Here is a 24092-nt window from a genome sequence, read left to right as displayed (position 1 = left end):
CACAGCACAGCAAATTAGCCTTTAAGGGGTCTCCCACCCCCACAGGGCACATAAGTAGCAGCACACAAGCCAGCTAGTTTAATACTAACTTGTGCATTTTTATACCTGTATACTGACTTGCAGCACATTCTGGACATATATATAAAACATCTATGTATACTGTGGGAACCAGTGGCATTTTCTATATACAATAAAAGCAAGTATTCAGGGGCAAAGAGCAGCAGTATTTACTGACTGTATGGAAAAATTTGCATTCATGAGCGAGCATGAATCAGCCTGAAAGCTCACTGTTCGTCAGATGGATCTTGTACTGACACAGCTATAACTAAGCAATTACACATCCCTTTTCTTGCCTGTCTTAAGGGGAAATTCAGCTTTCACCCAGATAGTATATGCAGATTTTATGTTAAAGAGTGAAACCAACAATTAACAACTTATTTTTCATACTACAGTCAAATACACTATTAAAATTAAATCTAATGATACAAAATACTTTAGAACATATCTTCTGTTTCCAAGGTGCTAAATGGGTTTTTCTTTCCCAAATAAATGTTTTAATGAACTCTAGAAACAACCACAGATCACCAACTTTGCTACTTTTTTTTTTCAGCTTTTGGCCTTCTTTGCAGCACCTGTAAAATAATTCTCTGTGAAAAATACACACAAGACACAAAGATTGTGCTCAACAGGTTTACTCAGACTGGACTCTTAAACGCTCAAGAAAAAGGCACAGATTAAAAGAGACTCTGATGACTCTTTTGAACACTGGAAATGGGATTTTGTTTATAAGAAAAAAAATACTGCTATGAATGGTATGGGCTGAAAAATTCAAATATTCTTCCCTGTTCCTAATTATTGGCCTTCATTAAAATGGAATTTAAATTAAATTGTATAAACATATGAAATAAAGTCTCAGTATTAGGAAGTTTTTCTTTTCTTTCCTCTATGTACAAATCTTAGTATACAATTTTTACTTTTCATTATACATTTACTACATACTCTTTTCCAAACTGTGTGAGAGCAACTGCAAAGTATGTGTTTCAAGAAAATGCTTTGCATTCGGAAAGAATCCACCTGCTTTCTTGGCCGGCAGTGCCAATCAGAATTTAGGAAGAGATGACGGGTCAGGGAGGTCTATCCACTCAAATGTAATCATCCTCTACTGGTTCACCGTTGACGTCACAGTAATGGATGAAGATAGCCACCACACGCTGAAATACACCTTTTTTCATCTGACGCAGCTCAGAGATCTCTTCTCCTATTGTTTCCATACAGATGTCTGCAGACAACTGTCCCTTCCTCCGGGGTGCATAAATAGTAGCTGTGGAAGGCACATAAGAATAAAGACTAGAATCTTTCCTGTAAAGAAATTCACAAGCAAATCTGTTTTGCATTAAATGAGATAGTCTTGGAAAACAAAGCAAACAAAAATCCTCCATCGAGGAACTAAGTTTAAGGAACACCATTCAAGCAGAAAATGTACTCTGCCTTCCCCGTATTTCCACCTTTCGATAGCTCCAATACTCATTTAATGTACGCAAAGTCCATATGTGTGTAAGCAAAGGGAACCCCAGCACATAACAAACCCTTCCTCCTGAGACTTACCTGATGTGCTTTCAGGTTATCCATTTCAGTCATCACTTAAATGTTTTATAAACAAGAGCAATTAAGGATAAAACAGCAGTCTTTATTTTTCTATGGCTTTAACACAATTTTTAATCTACTTACTCTTTTAAATCAAATACGTATCAATTTTTAATAATTCAGGCTACATACTGAACTACAGGCATTAAGTCTATGAATCAATTTCAAATAAAAATGACATAAAAATCAGAAAGGTATAGCCAAAAAGGGTTTCTCCTAATCCTCTTCAGCTTCAACCCCTTGAACTGGAGCTAGATAAGAATATCCAAAACATTGTCAATTAAAAGTACCTCTAATGAAGGAGATTCCAAGATTTTCCTAATTAAGTAGTGGAAGAATATATTTTTGCCTGCTACCAAGCAAAGTTTCTTGATTGAGCCATAGGAACTGCCCCCTGTAACATTTTATAAGACAAGCTCTTAAAAAGAAAGAGGCATATCTATCCTAAACTCTAATCCACATCATCTCTGTTCCAGAGTTTTCAAATTCAGTTCTTTCCTCTTTTCTCCCAAGTTTCTGTGAGTCTCACCTCTCTTTGCTGGACTCTCTTCAGCACCTTCACAACCTTTCATAAAGCAAAGCCAGAGGCAGTAGTGCAGCTGAGCTGTCAGCAGCAATGCCAGTAAACTCCACAGTACATGAATTGCTGGGACTACACATCACAACGTTAGTTTTGTGTGTGCTTTAAATGCACTCATTCTTCTGGATATGACAAACCCACCACATCTTTAGGCTAAGCACCAGATTGGCTCTCTTGATTTTGTCAGTACTAGGGGTCTCCAGCTGGTCAATACACTGTTGTAGTACTATGGCCCTCTCCTCAGCTGAACCTCTCCTCAATCAGCTCCCAACACTGCTACAAGTAGTTCTTTCTAGTATACCAAAAGCAGCATAATTAGAAAACTGAAAAATAAACGCATTGTCAGCTTGGGACTACGCAATGAGTTAAAGTTCTTTGAACACATCAAAAACATTACTCACTTCTCTCATCATCCTCAAAGTCATATCTAGCATAGCTGTTTGGCTCTGCTGTTCTCAGTGATCTCAACCATGGGAAGTCAGTAATCATGGAGTAAGGGGCGCCATCCACAATGCCTAGAAGATAGACAGGATGAGAACACAAAGAGGACAATGTCACTCCTGCAGCATCAGCACTCTTCATCAAGTAAACTTCACTGCTATCACATAGATTGGTCACTCTAATGCAAGAAAAGCACCTCCTCACTTCAATTCCCCCACTCCGTCCCGAAGGTCCTCCACTTCCTCACAGAAGTTATTCTTCATATTTCTTGTAACTTGATGGAAAATTACTTATCTTAACAAGAGACTGATCATCAGCTTTCAGCTTTCTATAAACACTCACCTTCTAGAGTGTAAATATCTCGTCCCCAAGGGTACTTAGTGTATTTCTTCAGGTCTTCATCAGTTCGTGTAGCTTCAGGGAAGAACTCATATTTAATAAGCTCTCTAGAGAGAAGGAGGAAGAGATTACCGCCAGAAGCGATAGGACATGTGAAGGCAGAAGGGAGAAAAAACAAACGGGAAATCCTTTTAAACAACCTTTCCTTTAGTGAACACTCCTCTAAGACCCTCACACAAACTCAGAAGACAATCCCTTTGCTTTTGAGAGTAACCACAGAGAATGCGTACTGTTTAGATGAGAAAGCAATTAAGCTACCGTTTAAGCATAGCTTTCTATCTGCAAGGAACAATCCAACATAGCTGCAACCTAATAAAACTTCAAAAGTAAATTTGTTCTCTTAGTCATTTTAGTGAACAACTAAGACAACAATAACACCGGTTTAAAATAGTTGGATGAGAGCCAACATATACAATTCCCTGCTTCTGGGAATTTTTGCTCCTCAGCAAGGAGCTGATATTGATTGCATATTATCGTGCCCAGAAACTAACATTATTTCATGGAGTAAATCAAGCTTCCTCTTTTCTCTTTTTTAATAGAATAAACTTGCTTTCGATTTTAAGATATTCCTCAGCCATCCCAAATACTTCAGTGTTCAATTGCATTACTCCTGGATGGAATAGAACTGGAGAATTCTACAATATTTTTCAAATGGTTAGGTTTATTTAATCTACGTTTTGTATTAAGATACATCTTGACATTGAAATTCTACATCAGACCATCTAGAATTCAACCTTCACTAGCCAACAATTTTTTTAATTTGGCTTACAGAATGCAGCAAGTCTACAGCTTGACTGAAGCTGTAGCTGCTGAATAGGGATTGAATACCTTTTCTGTAAAGCTACTGACAGGCAAGTACTCACTGGTTGATATTTGCTATTGTGTCCATCCAGCTCCGAACGCGCACCTTATTGCGGACGTTAGGCGGGTTACTGAATTCATGAATTATGCAAATGTGGTATGGATAAGGGCCACTAAATATCTTTTGCTCAAGAGTCAACGTGTCAACCTGTGAAAGGCAGCAAACAAAGACTCGTAAACAAGAGAAACAGAGAGATGTGATTTTAGAGTCAAGAGCAGATATCTACCAAATCCCCCAAATTCTGAGGGAACATGTCCAGTGAAAAGAAATTTTAACAGCATACATAATCAAGTACATGATTAAGTGGAGTAAAACCTTCCTAGTGCAGCTTTGCCAATGAATCTTCTTGAGTAGTGGAATGTGATGGTAGATGTTTATATTCTGATGTGTTTCACAACTCCAATATGTAAATAAACTTTCATAAAATTACATAATGGTCTAAACTACATTCGCTTTCTCAGAATTTGTCTCTGGCTTTGGGGGTGAAGTTGTTTTTTGTGGATTTTTTTTTTTAATTCCTAATAGTCTTACCACTGTCATCTAAGAGCTAAAGCAAAAGATCAAAGAAAAGCTGGCTTTTATATCAAATCAGCGTTCCCTTGTAGGTCAGGCAAACCAAGCCAGAAAAAACATTACTTTGCATGAGAGAAGCAGCATCACAGTATAACACAGAATGCTCTGGTTAGAGTGATAAAGTCGAAAAAACATTCTGGATCTTAAATTAAGCTCTCTTATTTACTTGTCAAATGACCTCAACAAGTCACTAGATGTCAGTGCTTACATCTCCTGCACGCAATCTGGGGGAGGAAAGGGTGGCCGCCAGTACCACAACTATCTTGCAACACTGTTTAGCATCAAAAGAGGATGCAGCTTTCAGCAATGTGGTTTTGAAAACACTAACTGCTGTTACTAAATCTAATGGGACATGGGTTTCAGATACCTATGCCTATGTCATGCTTCTGCTTACACAAAACTACAAGCTGACTTACTAGCATTTAGGTTCTTACAGTTACTTTTAGTTATGCAGTTTGGAATGAATTCAGTGTGTCTTGATTTTTTACAGTATCTTCTAATGCAATGAATATTGGAGATGGTAACATTAAGTCTTAAAATTCAGTATCATCCGAGTCCCAGATTCTGCAGTAAAAGCTTTGACAGGATAAAATTTTAATAAACAGATTTCTCAGAGTTGTGTTATTATAACATTTACATTCTTGCATTAATTGAAAAACACATGAAGCCAAGAGTGGTGAAAGAATACAGGCAGAACTTCAGATCAATGAAAGTTCATTGTGTACCTGCTGCATCGGACGAAGATAAATGATCCGGTTTCTTTCCGGTGGCATCCTGAGAATCTGATCCAAAATCTGATCCATATTTAACTTCTTGCACTGGGCATAGTCAAACCGATTGACAACTGGTGCATTTTCTACTTTTAAGTGTTTCAATACACGGCACCTTGTAGCTATAAACCAGCAAACAAAATTATTAAAAGAAATATGATACTGAAAAGACCTGAGGAGCCTCCTGTCAGAGATTTTCAAAGCTGACTGTTTCAAAAGAAGGCAAACAATGCAAGTCACAGACAATTACTGAAGTAGTTTGTAGAGCTGGCAACTTAAGCGTATTGAAGAAATAGACTAGTTGTTCATTTCTTCCACGTTATGATTAAGCTTTTAATTTGTGAACTTGTAAGAAGAGTCCCTTTAAAGCACCATGTCAAATTTAATCCAATAACCTTTTTCTCCCTTTGTTTCCTTTCACAAAGGCCCCTGAAATGGTCTGCAGACTGCTACAATTGAAAACCACTGACTTCAAAATCAGATCAAATATAGAGTATTGTGAAGCCACACAAGGTAAAATAAAGCTATTTCCTTTCTAGCAATCCCTTCTCATGTAATCAAAATTTAGTTAAAAATTAATTTATGTTCTAAGAAGTATTCTGGAATAAATAAAGAAATTTCTTCATTCTCTGCTACGTAGAGAGAGAAGAAAATGTGTTATTTAGTGTAGATGTTGCAGAAAACAATAGACGACCCAATGCTTCAATGCAGAACTAGTCACGCACCCTGGCATGTGACTCCAATGCAGCTTAAGTGCCATAATTTAAAACACATTTTTATCATGTCAAGGAGGACAGTATCATGATGTCAGATAAATAATCTATGGAAGCAGGAAGAAATGAGAGAAAAAACAAGGTACTCAGAAACTCATTTCATCAACTTCCAATTATTTTATTATCCCTCTTCAATAAACATCTCATCTTCCTAATTGTCATATAATTTCATCTGTTGATTTTTAGATATTAATCTTTATTAAACCTGTTACAACTTATAATGAAAGAGGCATTCAAATGGAGAAGCAGTAATATTTGGTGTTCTAAGCATCAGTCTGACTTGTAGCAAAGCAGCCAATGAATACAAAATAATTTCTTTCAGAAATTTCTAATAATGCCAGATGGAGCAGGTATGCATGACGTTAACTACATACCATGTATGAACATCATTTTGGGACAGTCTTTCAGTACCAAATCTGTTATTCCACAATTGGTCAAGGTGATTCCAACAAGGTTTTTTGATTTCAAAGTCAGTACCTGGTGAAAATTTAAAAAAAAGAAATAATGACAGTGCAAATAAAAACAAATAAAAAAATAAACTGAGTTTAAAAAGATCCTGCCAGATGCAATAGGATGTTAATTGGATACTAATCAATATAATACAGCTTCTGTTTGCAACAGGCATTTGAGACGATGAGGGTACTGATGGCAATGAGAAACAAAAGACTTCCTGCTGATCAGCAACATCACAAATCACAGAGCAACTTCCCCAGATTAAAAGAGGAGTCATATCAGAAAGTACAATTTCTATCAGAAAACCTAAGTATCATCTGTCAGGAACTTCAAATCCTCTACTATTCAATTTCTATTTTTCAAGCATGATGACAAAAATGGCAATTCTGGACAGTAATGCTTGTTTAAACACAGAAATAAGGTATTGCAGGTTCTTGGTTTGAACTTCCCACACCAATGTAATTTACCAGCACTATCTCAGAGGAAAACCTCGCATGGATGGTTAAAAATTATATACATAACTTATTTAAACCTCTATGTCCACTATCAGTGTTAGAAAAGTAAAGCATGCACCAAGCTCAAGCAGAATCATTTCCAATAGCATGAGCAAAGGGAGGATGTAATAAGAAACGGTATTTTAGGGTTTTTATCTGAACTTTTCGAAGTTTTATCACTAAAAATTGTAGCAAAATTTAGCAGCCCAAGGATGAAGCTGACCATTCTCATACAAAGAAGACTAAACAGAGTTCTATAAAAACAAAGTAAACACATGTAAAGAGAAAAAGGAAGCATTCTGTAATAGGTTCTTTCAGTTCCAGCAATTCAAGCTGTTTCTTGTAACCACAGATACTTAAAAAAAAAATTTAAAACTCACAATACTGTTTTTTCAAAATGACATATTTAAAGAAAAAAAATCATGTACCCAAAAATATCTTTTATGCTAATTACAAAAGCTGTAATGCATCCTAGAAACCAGAAAAATATTACGAATTAACTTTCACAAAAGTTTCTTAAATCAGTCAGGCCAAGTTCTTCACTGGACAGAGAGGGGAAAATAAACACAGGAGGTTCCTCTACAGCAGAACTCAGAAAAGAAGCTGAAGTCAGATGTCCAGAGTCACCTTCTGAAGCAATCTCATGCTCAGCTAGAATATCAGCCCGGGGTAAACAGCCTCAATACAGTGAGCGAGACCTTGCAATTTCTCCTCCCATGACTGATCTTCACTGCAGAAGAATTAACTCACGTTACTAATATACTACAAGAACCTCCAGCCTGCAAAGTAACAGCTGAGTTGCTATGTCCAGAGGTAATTACACACCCCATGTTTCTTTTAACAGCAGTAGCTTATGCTCTCATTTCAAAAATAAATGCCAGATAATAACTTTTCTCCCTGCACATTGTTATGGTTTGAGAAAATTCATAACAATTCATTGTCGTTTAGACAATTTTTCTATCACCCAAAGACCTCTCCCCACCCAGGAATGGGAACTGAGGAAATCAAGGAAACATGAAGGTTGAAATACAAATAGATTTAATAGGATAAGACTAAATAATTAACAATAATACTAAAACACCAGTATTGATCCCAATACTAATATAAAATGTACAAGGATTATACTCGGCCCATTCTACCAGTAGGAAGTTGTGCACTCCCAGCAGGTGACAGCAAATGTGGGACACTGTGAGCGCTGCGGCTTCGGGAGGAAGGGAAGGGCTCAGGGGTCCAGCACCGGGGTAAGAAGTTCTCTGGACCACCACCATCAAGGGAGAGAGAAACTACACAGCAAACTTTCTAATTTATATTGAATGTCACCCTCATGGTATGAAATAATCCTGTTGGCCAGCCTGGGTCAAGTGCCTGGGTCTCGTTCCTCCTCGTATCTGCACCTGGCAAGGCTCGCAAACATGGAGACCTTGATACCCCCATCCCATAGCTGGCTATAAAGTAAATACTTCCATGAATTCAGACACTAGAGTCTTCTAAAAGTGCGGTTCGGTTTTCCCAAGCATTAGAAGTTCTTAGTCCTGTGTCGCTCAACCCAGGACACACATCGAGAAGGACACTGTGGGAAGGCAGGACTTTATGCAGCACTATAACCATGAGCATATGACAAACTTCAAGTTTAGCTTTAGCTTATAATTTCCTCCTCTCAGGCCAGCCAGAGTATCACTGCATCTAAGAGAGAAATTTCCTGTATATGATTAAGACCAAAGAGAGTAGCAACATCAGTTATAACTCATCTGGCTCTACACGTAAGATGAGCTTGTATAATATTATTCATGAGCATCCCCAGATGATAAACCTGTAGGAAGTGAAGAAAGAGACCTTACCTGAACATGATCGTCTTCAATAACTGGGTCACTTGTACTTGTGGACTTGTCAGCTGTCCTTTTCCGCTTTGTGGTTTGCCGTGGCTTTGGCTTGGCTACCTCTGGAAACAGAAAACCAGAAAAATCTTTCCTCTGTTTACATTTCATGGTAACAATAGAGGCATTCCCTAGCAGAAAACATCCAATAAGAACATACACTTCTTACATAAACAGATCAAAATACCTGTCTGGCTTGAAAGCAACTATGTATCTTTTCCTTGCACTAAAACGACTTGCAGGTTTGTTGCTCAGAATCATTCATACTAAGTAACTAGGGGCAGGAGGGTGGGCTGTTTATAGATGAAAACACAGGAATGCTGAACATACAAGGTCAACATCACAGAAAGATGCGGAGCCAAGAAAAGAACAGAAGATGAATCGTTAGGTTATGCTCGGTTCCCTGCAGCAAACAGAACATTCTTGACAAATACAAGAACCAAAATAGCTTTAATATTTTAAACATTAGTGGAAATAATCTCAAACTACTTGAAAGTCTGCTCTTTATAACTGTCACTAAGTTTTTCCTAATATTGCAAAGGATGCCCAGGTATAAAATACTTTGATGTTCCCGAGCTGCTGCTTACTCCATTTCATGCACCAGTGACATCAAATTCCTGCTTGACTTAAAAGATGAGGCTTTGAGAAGAAATAATGATAGATGACCACCCTTACTTCCTACAGTAAGAGAAACAAAATGCCCTAGCATTAATTTTCTGTCATTAACAGATCAAAACAAGAAATTATTTTATTAAAATTAAGCTTCCTTTGACTTTTTTGTTAAAACATACGGCATTTTCACAAAGATTCACAGTCAAGATAGAAGGGCAAAATATTAGAGACTATATATGAACTACTCCATGCTATACTACCATTAACATTAAAAAAATATCCCTTTTCCTACTTAACATCATCAAATTCCACCAATACCTATAAACTTATTAACTAACATGTGACATTCAGTGGGCCTATGAGCTCCAGAATTCAGGCTACTGCTTTAGGGGTCCACAGGTTGAAAGCCGTAATATTAAGTACTCAACTTGTGCACCCATGAATCATCATCCCCAGGGAATTTTTCTGACAGTTCCTAGAGTATCTACAGGTATTGAAACACTTCCTAACTACATTATAGGAAAAAATCTCCAATTTTGTGTTGCAGCCCAAGGCCAAGAAATCTTTACAGAAGGTTTAGCATAACGTGCATTTTAAAATGTGAAAAGCTTGCTTCACTACAAACGCAAACTAAAACAAGTTTAAACCCCCCCATTTATTACAAGAGAAAGTGTGGCTTACATTTTTACTAAAGTAAAAATCAAAATGATAGATTTGAGTGGTTCTTTAGCCTGCTAGTCTGTGGCGATAATTCTTTTAGAATTTCACTGTCTTTAGTATTTGACTTGTTCCACTGTTTAACATGAGTAAATAATTTAAGAAAAAGAAAATAATACTTCCACTATCAAACACAGGTTTGTTACAGAAGCTGAAAACCATAATGTCATTTATGCTAGAATAATAGAAAGCAGTCATATTCAAGGCACATTTTTAGACTATTTATAGAAAAACATTTCCAACTCTGTAACAAAGCATTTTCAGGTTATACTCTAATGAGTTGTATATCCGATCCTAGTGAAGAAAAGCAGCCTAACAGCCAGGCAGAACAAGTCTCACTGTCCTATGTATTAAACCGATTTAAAAGATAAAAATGACACGTCAAGTCTCATATTCTGCCTCAAGCATCAACTAATACCTGCTGCTTCAAAGAGGAAAATATGTGTATGTCTTTATGCACTTAACTGTATGGAGCTGGAAATCAGTTCTGAATTGTGTAGGCTAAATACAGAAAATACTGAGACATTTTTCTCCATGAACAGAATAGATCTTTTTCCTGATTAACGACTGAAACATGAAACCAGAGATAGTTTCAGAAAGACACTCTAATTTAATGCTTAGATCTGACTGACTTCACTTCATGTTTTGGTAATGGATGAGGATAGAGAGCAAGTATTTTCTTTTGATTTTTGTAGACTAATTACTAGTCATAACGGAGTAAGGTAGAAAACAGACATTTAAAATTTAAGAGCAAGATCATTTCTTCAATCTGAGATACATCCAGCTACAGAACAACAACATCGTAGGTGATTTAGGTTTTGTTAACACTTGGGAAAATTAAGATAAACTGGAAAGACAGTAGGACATACTGTGTTTGAATCATCCCATGTTAACAGAGATAAGAATTTGCTATCAATCTTTTCTACCTCCAACGCATACAGTTCTGTAACGAGCACGTTTCATTTCTCAGTTTCATTTTACTTGCCAGATATTCTCATCAAAGAATCCTGGATATATGAGGTAATTATAAAGTGTGGTATACCAGACTAAGATGATTATTTTGAAAAGCAAGTATATATGGAAGAAACAGCAAGTTTCCCTTCACATCTATGTTCTTCTCTCAACACTTCTGGCTTCATTCCAGCCCTTCAGGATTTTGTTTTTATTTTGCTGTTTTGTTTGCAAAAACAATGTGAAACATGAACCTATTTAATAAAAAGACAAATTTCAAAAAATTTGATCACCACGCCATATACACTTGGAAGTAGAATCCAATATGCAGGTGCACAAGCTTGGCTCAATTATAATTATGGCTTTCGTTACTGGTTGATAAAGTATCAGTTATTAACTTTTGCCTTCTTGCTAAGATCTGAGCGTACCTGCTGTCTTCTTCCTTTTAAAGGGAGAATTTTAATGGGGGAGACAGTCTTATGTTTCAATGAATAACAGCCTTCACAGGAAGAGAGAAGCTGTCAAAAGAAGTTGCATTTGGTTTTCAAATGAGTAAATCAAACACTGTTTAGTATGTACGGATAACACATACAGAAATTACTTGCATGGAGAAAAAAGTCACTGGCACCCTTTCAGAAAGATCTGTTATTTTACCTAGCTATGGCAGTGATGTCAGCCACTTCTGTTCCATCAATATTCTGACCTTTGATAAACCACTTAGTTTTAAATTATTAACCAATAAACTTCACGTTTAACTTCAGTATTATCTGTGGGTGTTGCAGTTGTTCAATACTGTCTCATGCCAGCACAGCAGTTTACTCAGAAATTAATATATGCATAGAGATCATACCTGACTCCGATACCAGAGGGACATGGGACAGCTTGCTTCTAGCTCTTGTTAGTGGTCGGCGAGGATACTCTTCTTTACAAGCCATCTCACAGCTCCTTCGCCGTGAGCCCGCGCTCTCCTCCTCACTGGCAGGCCCACGAGCACTCCCACTAGTCCTCTCATCACTTGTCTCTCCTGGAGGCCCACAGTTTGGCAGAGTCCTAAGTGCAAAATCTGACGCAGCGCTGTTTGGTCCATTCCTGCAGGCTCCACTTGTGGATGGGCATTCCCCATCACAACACCCACTAGTCCTCTGCTGGGCGTCCTGTGGCTTGTAGCAGGAACACCTGGAACAAACAGAGCTCTCCTCAATCTCTCTCTCGCTGGAGCCTTCACTTTTACAGGGTGAGCAGACACACTGCCTGGATTCATCTCCAAGTGCTGGACTGGTGCCAGCAGAGTGGCTATTAGCTGTCTGTGCACAGTCAGGGCCAGGAGAAACAGCACTGCAGGAGCTGGATGTTCCCGTTGATCCTGTAGCATTACTGCAACCTGGGTAAGAATCTTTGCTCTTGTTCCTTTCAGGCATGTCACTTGCGGCTTTCATGTCTGCTTTAATCTGCTCACTTGTTACTTGACAACCTTTCTCACAGCTGCTTTCCTCGGTATGGAACTGCTTTGCCTGCCCCACTTGGCTGGCGCTACATCTCTTCCGCAGCGGTGTCTTGCCTTTGCCACTCACTGTAAGAGTTAAGTGAGAGAGAACAATGAGACAATCTAATACACAGTTTAAATAAACGCTGAGCGCTACCCTGTTTGAGACTACTTAAAACAGAAGGCCAATGACAAATCTTGTCAGGACCATGCTTCTATTCATATTTCACGGGAATTAATAATATTTCTAGCAGTTGCTGAATCTCTGTAATGTCTTGCAGCTATTTTTGTAGTGATGTGCCGGGGTGTTTGTCAGTAAATGAGGCTAATACTTTCAAAAAGCAGCTAACTGGTAAAAAAGGCCAAAGCACAAAAGTATGAAAAACACACTGATAATAGACTTGTGTCTTCTTAAATATAAGGAATTAAAATAGTAACATAGATAGGACTAAAGTTTATGCTTTCAATAGCAATCCTTAGCTCCCCCTCCCGGGTACGGAAAGTGGTGTCACTGGGTAACAGTAGTCTCAGTTTAAAGATGAATAAATAACCATAGTGAATAGTGTACAAATCACAACTGGAACTTAATGTCTACTGTCTTAATCCCCTCAGCTAATTACAGTAAACTGAACCCAAAAAACATTACTGGCTCTACAAAAGTTTATGCAAATTGTCTCCAAATGCAGATTATTTTAGCCCTCAAGCCAGAACTGACATCTGCGCTCTAAGCACAGCCACGCTACAGATTTCCGAGTTGAAACTACCAGTCTTGTTGAAATGTACTAAAATGACAGGGGGGCGATGAGCAGGGAGTATGCTCGTTACAACAGGAAGACATTTGATCCATTACAGCTTTGATATGTCCTAGGCTTTGCAGAAGTTAAACCTGTAGTAGATCGCTGTACTTCTCAGTCCTTCACAATGCAAGATTTTTATATGAACTGCATAGGTAAATACTCATTAATACCGTATGTACTTCATCTGTCAATTACATATAGATTACAATTCAACTTCAACTTCCTCCTTTCTTGTGTACATATGAAACTACTTCACTTAGAATACAAACTAAAGGAAACAGCATGTCATCTCTGTTGCTGGAAAGGCCATATGTCATATGGCATCGGACCCAGGACTTGGTGCCATTGATGTGCAGCTTACAGCTGTTAACTCTACAGACAAGGAATGTTCTTTTCTATGTCTCTCTGTTAATTGCCATATTACCACGAAGTTCTAGACCTCTGACTCTGAATGAGTCATAATAATATATGTACTACTACTATATATACACATATACACATGCTATAATAGGAAGTGTTGTTCAGAAGCAAAGAAGACAGAACAGAACATCACCCTGAGAATTCTAACTAACCTCCAAAGCTCCCATCAAAGTAAAGCTGATTTTAAGTGTCCCCTTCAGGACACTCCCATAGGGCCCGCAGGAACCAAAAGATGACTACAACTCTCAAATTTGTCCCAACACATTTTGTCCCCCACGTTTTGTTTCAGCAGCAAGGTTTTGACAGATGAATCATATAGACAGCATAGCTGCAAATCTGGCTTCACAGACATGATAAATTCTGTGCACTTGGAAATCCAAGAGGACCTGCAGGTTTCTGCATGCAAAGCAGTGCAGCACTACTACTTCTGTGCTTCTGTACAGCAACTATGTGGCTGGAGCAGAGAGATGTGTCCTTACACCTCCATTCTAGATTTATAACAGGAAGAAAAGAGTAGGGGACAAATAAACAAGCATGCCAGTTACAAAGCTAGAAATAAAACTGAACAAGATGGAAAGACTGAAGCTTAAAAACAAATTTTGCTTAACAGTGCCCAGGAACCCATCTGTTGCACACCTGAAGGTTCTCTAGTTTCCACTGGATCTCTGCTTTTCTCTTCTCCATCTGAGTAATGCTGTGCAATGCTGTTAGAGATGCAGGCTCTTGAAGTCCCCATGTTTTCTTCCTCATCCTCACTGTCTGAATCATGGACAGTAATAGGTGCTGCTTTTACAACAGGCTGAATGCCACTTGGTCCTGAAAACAGTAGAAGAATGCCAATAATTCATGTAAAAATAAGCCAAGCATGGATTAAAGGGCTAAAGAACTTCTACAACTTCTTGAAAAAATGACAAGAGATGAATTTGGTTCAATTTAGCCACCCATTCTGTGGCTCCCTCATTAAAAACCAAATAAGAGAAGAGCAAAATACTGCATTTCAGCGTTAAAGCATTCTAGTTTGGAAGGGGAAGAGTGTCGGTAAGGCAATGGTAAGGCAAAACACAGTCTCTTCTGTAATGTTTCTCTGCCTTGGAACAGCTTTAATGTTCTTCCACAACAGTACAAGTAACTGCACACAACTATGTATTATAATCAGTCCCTGAAACCTTCACCACAAAAACAGAAATGTTGGTCACAACATCTGCAATTATCCTTCTAAATCCCACTGTAGAAGTGGGAAGGCAAAGCACGAATTACCAAGCTTCAGTATAACTGTGCTTTGTTAGTTACCTCTCTTGGTTACTAACTGAAAGAATTAGCAAATCACAATGCTTGTGAATAACACAAGAAATTAACATGAAGTTAAAAAACATTTTCAGGAATTATCTTGAAAAAGTGAACAGATGCAGCATACATGTATGTTACTTCATGTTGTTAGCATGTTTAGTAGAAAATTACATTGTCCAGCAAAAAACAGTGGCTATAAAAGAAATCAAGACTACCTACTGTTACTAATGTGTGTCACTAATACAAATTACATTAACACTGGAACAAGTTGTTCTGGCTTGGAAAAAAAACAAAGCACGAAAGAATCCACATGCAGTGAAAGAAGTAAGGGCCATTAACACCAACATCAGAACATGACAAGCTCATTCAGGCCTTCTGAGTCTTTTATTATACTGGGCACAAAAATAAGGCTTTAAGATTAAGATATTTTACTCTGTATGCAAAGAAGATTGGGGACTGTAAAACAGACTCTAAAACAGAATAAATTTCTTCACAGCAGTAAGCTGCGCTAGCATCATTATTCCAAATACACCAGACAACCCAGCTGAGGAAAACCATGCAAAAACAGACTTACACTGAAAAATATAACCCCTAAGGAAGGGGATACCAAAAGTAATTTATTTCCCAAACTGGTGTTACCTGCTTGCTCTTCGTCGACCTCCATAGGAACAACAGCCTGGCTGTGAGCTGGGAGCTCATTCTGGCCCTGCCCAGCAGCCATTCCTTCTTCCTGTGCCACCTCCTCCATCTCATTCAGTGCTGAAAAGATTAAGATGAGGTCAAGAAGAGGAAACAGAAGGAACAGAGCCCATAGGCATAGGAGGAATTCAACCAGCACCCACAGAGAGTCAGAGAATCCTCACGAAATAAGTAATAAGTGCCTTGAATCCTTCAGTTGCACAATCTCTAGGTTGCACAAAGTCTCCCACAGATTTGTTCTACATCTCTTTTAGCCAAGGCCCCAGCCTAACTTTTGGGGCTTACTTCTCCAAATGTTCCACTCCTGCTCAAATGTCTTGTTCTACTGCAGTGAGCAACATAACTAGGATTTACATATTTGTTCCCTCCAATGACTTCTGCCTTTGCTGGTAAAGTTTTAAAATATGCTATCTGACACTGTGATGTACTCCCAACTCTGACCAGAGAAGCCTAGAAAACACTTCACGCTTCCGCAGATGAGTATCACACTGAAACTTGACATTGCTAACATCCATACTGACATGTATCATTGAATTGTAATGTGCCTGTAACAGCACAATACAATGAGAGACACAATACCAAGGCAGCTTTTATCACACAGGTACCAGAGATGTGCAGACAGCCCTCAGAAAAGATCAAAGTTACATACAGGGAACTGAAAGAGCAACAAGCTTTCAATGTGTATTCATATCTTCTCTAGGACCCTATGTAAGTAGCAATGCAAATAAAATCACTCCTTACAAAAGTTCTCAAAGATCAGAGATTACCCTCAGCTGCAATCTGCTGCTCTTCAGCTTGACCATCTTGCCGCAGCTCATTCTCCTCATTCTGGTCATTTGGCTGTTGGTGATTGTTGTGGTGGATGTTTGGATTATTGTTATTCTGGTGATTATTGTTGTTGTCATTGTCATTGTTAGAGTTCTGATTGCTGACTAGGGCAGATGAGACACCAATTCCTGTGCCTGCACTTAGGCCCACGCGAGCACAACCCTGAAAATAAAGTGCAACTATTAAGATTTCAAAATACAGACACATTATCTCGACAACATATCCTAACGCCAATTGAAGAAGCATTCTGTTAGTAGTATCCAGGACAGCAGAACAACACGCACATGAAGGACTGGGAAATTGTCCCTAATACTTCCTTATGCCACACATTGTAGAGGTCCATCTTGAGTTCAGCAACCCAGAAAACTTACACTCCTGCTAAACTTCTAATGAAAGGGAACTCCACAAAGCATATACTCTTACTTTGTTAAACAGTATTTCATTTGCTATGAGATCATATTACATCAGTAGAAATAGCAGATTATATAGTCTTCCCAGAACACAGTAGCCTCAAGACAGAATTAATGATCAAAGAAAGCAGTTTTTTTACTTAGGCAGTTTCCATTACGTTACAACAGCTGTTACAAAGATTTGTGCTACAGTGTGGGAAGAGGGGACAACATGAAGAAATAAAAATCCTAAGCTTTGAAAGCACTCCAATAGGGAAACAGTATTTTCACCCTTATTTCACCCACTACGAAATCATTAAAACCCTTTAGCACTGCAAACAGATCCCTAAAAAGTCATATAAAAAGCAGCAACAAAATGAAGTTGCAGAAAAGACCTCAACAGAAACACAGAATCAATGTAGTTCTTATTTTCTGGTCACATATTCATACAAAATCATGCCTTGTCACTACTCCCATCTGCAGAAGAAGCATCATACTCCCTTACATATCATAATAGCAACTGCAAACCAAAGTAATTTATTTACCAAGCTATTTAATTAATTACAACTTTTAAAAGAATGTATAACAGCTGGAGCTCACCATATTTCCAATGAGCTAGCAACAATTCATTCCCTGAAAATTGGGCAATCAGTTTTTTCCCTGGCAAAACTACTCCCTGAAAGACTCACCTTAGGAGGTTCACGGAACATCTGGTCCAGAGAAATAAATTCTAAGCTTGGCAATAACTCAATGAACTGACTGAAAGAATCTAGCTTTATCGCATGGCATCGCACCAGGGTGAGGTCAACCAGTCGGGTCCACCTTGAATGATCTGCAGAAGAGATGAGATGCATTTCCTGAAGGATTCCTATCTCACTTATTTTTCATCATACCCTTTCCAGATTTGAGAGTAGGCATCTTCTGTATCTCCATTCTGACTGTTACCAGCACCAGTATGGTTTCAAACCAAGCATCATCTACTGCACTTACTAAGAAATAGAACAAGCAGTCCTATGAGAAGAAAAATTCTGTTTTACTATCACAACTATTCATAAAATACCTCTAAAATTTCAAAGGTGTGCAATACCTGTGATCCAATTATTTGGGTTATGTAGATGTGGGCAGTTGTAAATGACGAGATACTTGATGCAAGAAAAAACTTCATTTACAGCTTTCATACCAATATCTGTAATAATTCCCGGATTTTCAACCACATCAGCCAAGCCGTACTTCACCAAGTCTCCATTTGTCATTTTACCTAAGAAAAAGATAGTAGCAAACAGAGCAGTAAATTTCAGGAACTTACCTTTATAGCATGATTTCTAACTCCCTATTTTAGTCCAATTTGGCAAAATGTATGAGATTATTACTTCAGTTCAATAAAGGTGAGACTTTCCCAATTTCAATAAGAGTTTCAAGAAGTGAAGAAGAACATATTAGGCTGTATGAGATCACTAGCCTCAAGATGGGTACATTAATATTCTTTTTAATCACTCTTAGAAAATGATTGAAAACACATCAACTTATTTAATCCTTATATTTATCAAATAATTTATGTATATAAAAATGTCATACACTGTAGTAAAAACTCATCAACGTATCCTAGATGAAGAGTTTCAAACTGTGGAAATTCCAGTTCAGCCATCTTCAAAGCAGAAAAAACACCATCTTTGGTCAAGGAAGGCTGGATCCGCACTTCATGCAACCTGAATGCAATTAAGAATTGTCCCTATTAAAAGGCATGCCAAAACACAATTGTCATAGAAACGATTAAAGAAGATGCCCTCTGGTAATAAAATGAAAATATTCTTTCAACAATGACAGGATTAACAGGATATCTGTTGCGTCTTTATGGCAGCATTTGGCAGTTACATAGCAGGATAGGAGTTGTGAGACTAACAGCACCACACTTGTCAGATATAGGTCTAAGAAGGTGGCTTATGACACAAAGCAATTCAGACGCAGACATAACTCCAGTTATTTTAACTACAGAATACTCCTGCTATATAAAGTTTACATGTTTATTCCTTAAATTTTTGAAGGTTGTTCTGCTTCTTCATGTTCTTGGACTTCAATACTAAGATACTTCTTTTGAAAAAGCAGAAGGAGGAAAGAAAGATCTAAAGTCCCATACCTTCGTGCAGCAGTTATGATGAGGTAGCCAAGATCCACTTCAAGTGCATTCTTGCAAGCTCCCAGAACTATAGTGTGCAAATTCCTAAAACCACCTGACAGTTTAAAGAAAAAACATTCTTTCACTTCAGTCACAGATCACAACCTTAAGCCTTATACACTTTCACCACTGTTGTTTTGACAAGTGAATTAACAAAACATGTCTTTTTTAGCAAATCAATAAAACACATATTTGCACACAACTCCCCGCCAATCCTGCTAGTTCTACTCACCAATAAATGCAACTGGAAGGTTAGCTTATCACTCAACAGTTAATTGGAGTTAAAAGACCAAAATAATACTCAATACAGAGTTATATTTGGCACCATAACCATAGTTCCAAACTCAGTACCTTTAAAATAATAATCAAGAAAGGATATGCTACAGACAAAAAAGCTAAGCTTCATGTGGTTTCAGTATTTGCTAATATTTTTATTTATTTGTTTGGTTGGTTTAGGTATGAGGGATACGAAGATCAGTACCTGATCTCCAGCTATCTTCTACCACATGCTGGATAAGTCCTCCAAGAAACGGAACACGAACCAGTTCTAAATGTTCCAAATTTCGAGCAGAAGCCAGGCCCGTCACCAGGGGAACATACTTTAAAGAATTTGTGGGTCCTACATAGAACAAACCAACGTAGACAAAGAAGGTTATTCCCTTAACAGCACCGAATGTATCACATTAAAGAGCTTAAAAATGTCTACATATACCCATTTAGATCAGTAAGTCAACAAAATTACATAGCATCAAATAATGTACATGAGAGGGATACAGTTCTATTCAACACCATGGATAAAACAGTAACTGTTGTCAGAATCTGGTATTCTAAGATTTCTATTTACAGTCGGTGCCTATCCAGCTTTAACAGAATTAGTAGATTTCCTACATGATAAAACATCCCCTCCATATACGAATCCCTCTTACCAGCACAGTTCCTCATGACAAAAGTGCGTAAGCTGATACAAAGGAAATCCTTAAAAGGCTGCGGTTTGGTGAGTCTCACCCACTTCAAATAAAGGTGCCTCAGCATTGGGATACAAGGAATCTCAGGGACATTCACCCCTAATAATATATAAACAAAACAAACATTTAGAACAAGCTTTAAACTATAAACTCCAGGATAAATGTCTTTGGATTAACATTCTGGCTTTAAAAAGGAAGCCTCTTCTTTGCTATGTGGCATGTGAGAATAGCTGTAAATGTTTTAAACACAAGTTCTTCACCTCAGGTTGTCAACACAGGTTTTTAGGATTTGTCTTTTGGATCCACTATCATATATATAGCAACTAATATTTCAAAAATGCCACATGCCAAACTCCCCCTCTTAAAAAGAATTACAATCTTGCAGAGTTTCAAAGCCTTTTAATTCACCTGTGTTGAAGGCAACAACTTCACCATTAAACACTTACCTACTAAGTGCAAAGTCTGAATTTTAGCTCCTATAGGAATTTTCAGCTTGTTCTCAGGAGGAATTGGAAAAGCACCATTACGATTACGAAACTTCCCTAAAATATGAACTTGTGGCATGTATGTCCAAATAGCTTCCACCAGCTCTAAATGAGAGGTTTCAACACCCTGGATAAAAGAAAGCAAAACAAATGCTCTAACACCAGTTCAAGCACCAATATCCTCTTAACCATGTAAACTTCTCAATAACACACTATACATAATGTAATGTGTTATGTCCCTTTAAATGTGTAGCAAGACTTGTCTTTTAAAAAGCAGGGCGATCAGAGTTTTAATTCATTTCTGGACTTAAGAGCACCTGTTATTCCCACTGGTGCAACTAAAAATAGTACTCATTTGCAAATTAGTTGCACATTTGCAGATATGGTCACAATTAACTGCTACTCTGTACAGCCAGATCTGAATGCAAAGCCCAGGTCTGAACACAGAGCCCTGTAAGCAATGAGTCCCTGCCAGATTTCTTCTGCTCTGTTAACATGCGTCATCTCAGTGATGCATATTAGTCGGCATCATCAGACTCAGAGAGAAGGTTCTCTTGCAGTCTAATCACTCACCAGCAGATTTGGACAGGCCTGCAAAGCCTCTAAAACTCCAGGAATGCTGAAAGCTTCATGGCCACGGACTCTGCGTCTTTCAAGATACCTGGGATGAAGACCATAAAGTTGTTCAATGTCTGGCATCTTCCTCAGCAGCGTTAGGAAACTGGAATCAGTGAAACCTAAGATGACAACAACAGATTTGGTATTTGTGTGATAGCAGACATCTATCTATGAAGGGAAAGCCAAATGCATTGTTCTCTTTATGTGGTAGTGTAAATTCTACAATGTTGAAAGATTTATTCAGTGAAGCAATAGCTTGTCTTCTATTTCCAGATTCTAGAAATTATGATCTACATGCTCTTCTATGATTCTGCCTTGAATTTTGTAGGCTTGCTATAGGTTTCCTTCAGTGGAGTTGCATGGCTACAGGCTTAACTATCCTTTCTCCCTTCTCAGATGAAGCACCTCTGCGAATCACCAGGCTTTCTGTCTCTGTCTTTCCTGGAATTCCATTTATCAGCTACATGGCTCAAAAATGACAAGCTGGATCGGTTATCTGCAGCTCATCACTATTCACCACAGTTCACAATACTCAAAGAAATAAGACAGTTTCTTAAAGCAAAGGATTATTTTAATCTAACATAAGACAACACATTAAAAGGATTTTAAACTAGTAAGTTACCTGTATTTACATCTAGCTTAGGTTCGGTCTAACTATCGACCTGATATCAGCCTTAATAAATCTGACTTTGCAGATCCTCTAACTTTTAGAATTCACTCATTTTAGCTCTCTCCCCCAACAAATCCCAGCAGTGTAATTTAAATCCAACAGAAATCCTAATACTCACAGGGTTGACCTAGGTTGCCCAATTTATCTATGGATCTGAAGATGGCTTGAGGTGTGACATCAAAACTTATTTATTCTTACATTGTTAAGTGTTGGCAGATGAGTTGCTCTCTCATTCCATTGTATTTTTTCCTGCCTGCATGCAAACAGCCTCTTCTTGGATTAACCCTTGGATTAACTCCCTTACAATAATCAGACAAACACAGATCGTATTTACAGATTGCTATCACGAATCCCCATTTCTGCTACAGTAATATCCAATATATATATACACAGAGGTAGACAGACACAGATAAATCTTCCAAATCACGTGCTTAAGGAATCCACCCAAATCTCACAAGTCAAAAGGAATTAAAACATCTAACTCCTTTTACTGCTTTTGAAAATTCACCCTGTATGTGTCATTATAAATACCAGGAGAGCCCCAACAGTTTTGCTCACCACCACGTTAATGCCCTATGTTAAGTGAGTGCATTACTCACCAGTGGGCATGTATTCCCACCATCGGCCTGCACACAGATCCACAACCTTCACTACTCGCAGATAAAGAGTGACCGCTTCCTTCAGCTTCCGGGACAGGCATTCCATGCACATGATATCCTGCAAGGGAAGGTACCTTTGGGAGAGGAAAAAACACCCCTCTGATTTATCAAAGGTCGATCCTTTTTTGACTTTTTCCGAACTAAAGAACATCCCAAGCACGACTACACGAGTTCATACATTTCTAACACCTAATATCAGTAATTCAAACAGAATTTGCAGACTGTACTCTAATAAAGTGTGAAATTTTGCTAAGCAGAATGACTCATCAATTTTTGCCACTGCATATAGGATATTCAAGGTACAAATATTAAAATGGAGAGATGCTTTAGTTCTCCAACAAATACTGCTGACCAAACCATTTGCCAGAATAGCTTCTATGTGATTTAATTAAAGGTCCTTTAATTTTCTAGTATGCACTAGCTAGCTCAATTTCCAACATTTTGGAGAGCTACTGTTTTTAAAGAACTTGTCAGTAAGACATTATGTTTTGAATATAATAGGCATGAGTGAACATCTTGGAGGACTGTTCTGTAGGGAAGATTATATACTCATCCAAGTTCCCTTCTGCACACTATGAAGCAGAGGCAACAATCTCAAAACACGCAACTCCACTATGTAATACCTGAGATACATTTCTGCACTGAAATCAATATTTTAACACTTGTTATCAGACACTGAAATCACTTATTTTTTTCTTCTTCCTTCTACCCTTCGTGACATTCACAGAGATTAATTTTTCAAAGTATCCAAATGAATTCTGGAACTGAAAAAACATTTCTCACCCCTTTTTTCCAGTTTTTATCCACCAGTTCACTTGTGGTATGTCTACAGTCTCTGAATACTATGTGACACAAACATCAACGCAGGCAGATTGGGGAAAAAATAGAAAACAATATAATAATAAACAATAAATTGACTTCTGTCAAGCTGCTCACCTAAAGATGTGGCAAAGCACTTCATGAGAGAGCTGGTTCATGTAATCTTTTGGCTCATCCGCTTTGGTGGACTCAGAACCTTCCCTGTTCACTGAGCACGGTTTCACATTTTTCCGCCGGGGACCCATATTTGCAACGATTTCTGATGAAAGGAAATGTTTACAGTGTTACGCAAATTCAGTGCAACTGAAAAAGAAAAGGGACAGACAGTAGAGGAGGACACACCAGTTAAGCTTTGTTTACCAAAAAACCCAGCAAAATCTGCCAATAAAGACAAGTTCAGTGCAGCTGAATGGAGTTAACCAAGAAATAGAAAAAAATTTTTCAACAAGTTATAGATTGTCTCCTACATGAGGTCTCAGACACAACCTGGTGATTATTAGATAAACTAGAAAGTCCCTTAAGCTAAAGGAAGCTGTCAAGGAGGAAAATCACCACATTTAATAGGAAATCAATTCTTTCGCATGAATAAAATGTCTTCAGAGATACCATCCACACACCAGTGGATCAAGGCAAATCACAGGAAAGCCGTGGGGATAC

General features: G+C 38.1%; 1 protein-coding gene across 3 annotated transcripts; it reads right to left on the bottom strand.

Moving 5' to 3' along the window:
* Window positions 1–678: 678 nt before the first annotated feature.
* Window positions 679–23688, bottom strand: FBXO38 (F-box protein 38). 3 transcript variants are annotated; one of them, XM_074155643.1, is made up of 21 exons: window positions 23553–23688; window positions 22557–22690; window positions 21243–21406; window positions 20631–20796; window positions 20146–20283; window positions 19701–19838; window positions 19181–19274; window positions 18622–18752; window positions 18134–18304; window positions 17736–17878; window positions 16597–16819; window positions 15770–15889; window positions 14480–14659; window positions 11994–12713; window positions 8828–8928; window positions 6417–6519; window positions 5225–5391; window positions 3928–4073; window positions 3008–3111; window positions 2626–2739; window positions 679–1321 (listed from the first exon to the last, which is right to left on the bottom strand). In XM_074155643.1, exons 1-21 carry the CDS (start codon window positions 23678–23680, stop codon window positions 1143–1145), a joined length of 3564 nt encoding a protein of 1187 aa, XP_074011744.1. In that variant the 5' UTR covers window positions 23681–23688; the 3' UTR covers window positions 679–1142. The 3 variants fall into 3 exon arrangements, with proteins under 3 accessions (XP_074011744.1, XP_074011745.1, XP_074011746.1); XM_074155644.1 differs by having other exon boundaries at window positions 12219–12713; XM_074155645.1 differs by lacking the exon at window positions 11994–12713.
* Window positions 23689–24092: the final 404 nt, after the last annotated feature.

Source organism: Numenius arquata, chromosome 11 (genome assembly GCF_964106895.1).
Source record: "Numenius arquata chromosome 11, bNumArq3.hap1.1, whole genome shotgun sequence".
Lineage (NCBI taxonomy): Eukaryota > Metazoa > Chordata > Aves > Charadriiformes > Scolopacidae > Numenius > Numenius arquata.
Note: the sequence above shows the minus strand (reverse complement) of the source record. Positions and strands in the feature narration are given on the sequence as shown.

Bases quoted from the DNA above. Each gene is read 5' to 3' on its own strand.
- FBXO38 (XM_074155643.1), bottom strand. From the start codon at position 23,680: ATGGGTCCCCGGCGGAAAAATGTGAAACCGTGCTCAGTGAACAGGGAA. The intron at 16,820-17,735 runs GTGAGTCTTTCA...CTTTATTTTCAG, and splicing joins TGTTCCGTGAACCTCCTAAG to GGTTGTGCTCGCGTGGGCCT. The intron at 8,929-11,993 runs GTATGATCTCTA...TTCTGTTTCCAG, and splicing joins CCCTCTGGTATCGGAGTCAG to AGGTAGCCAAGCCAAAGCCA.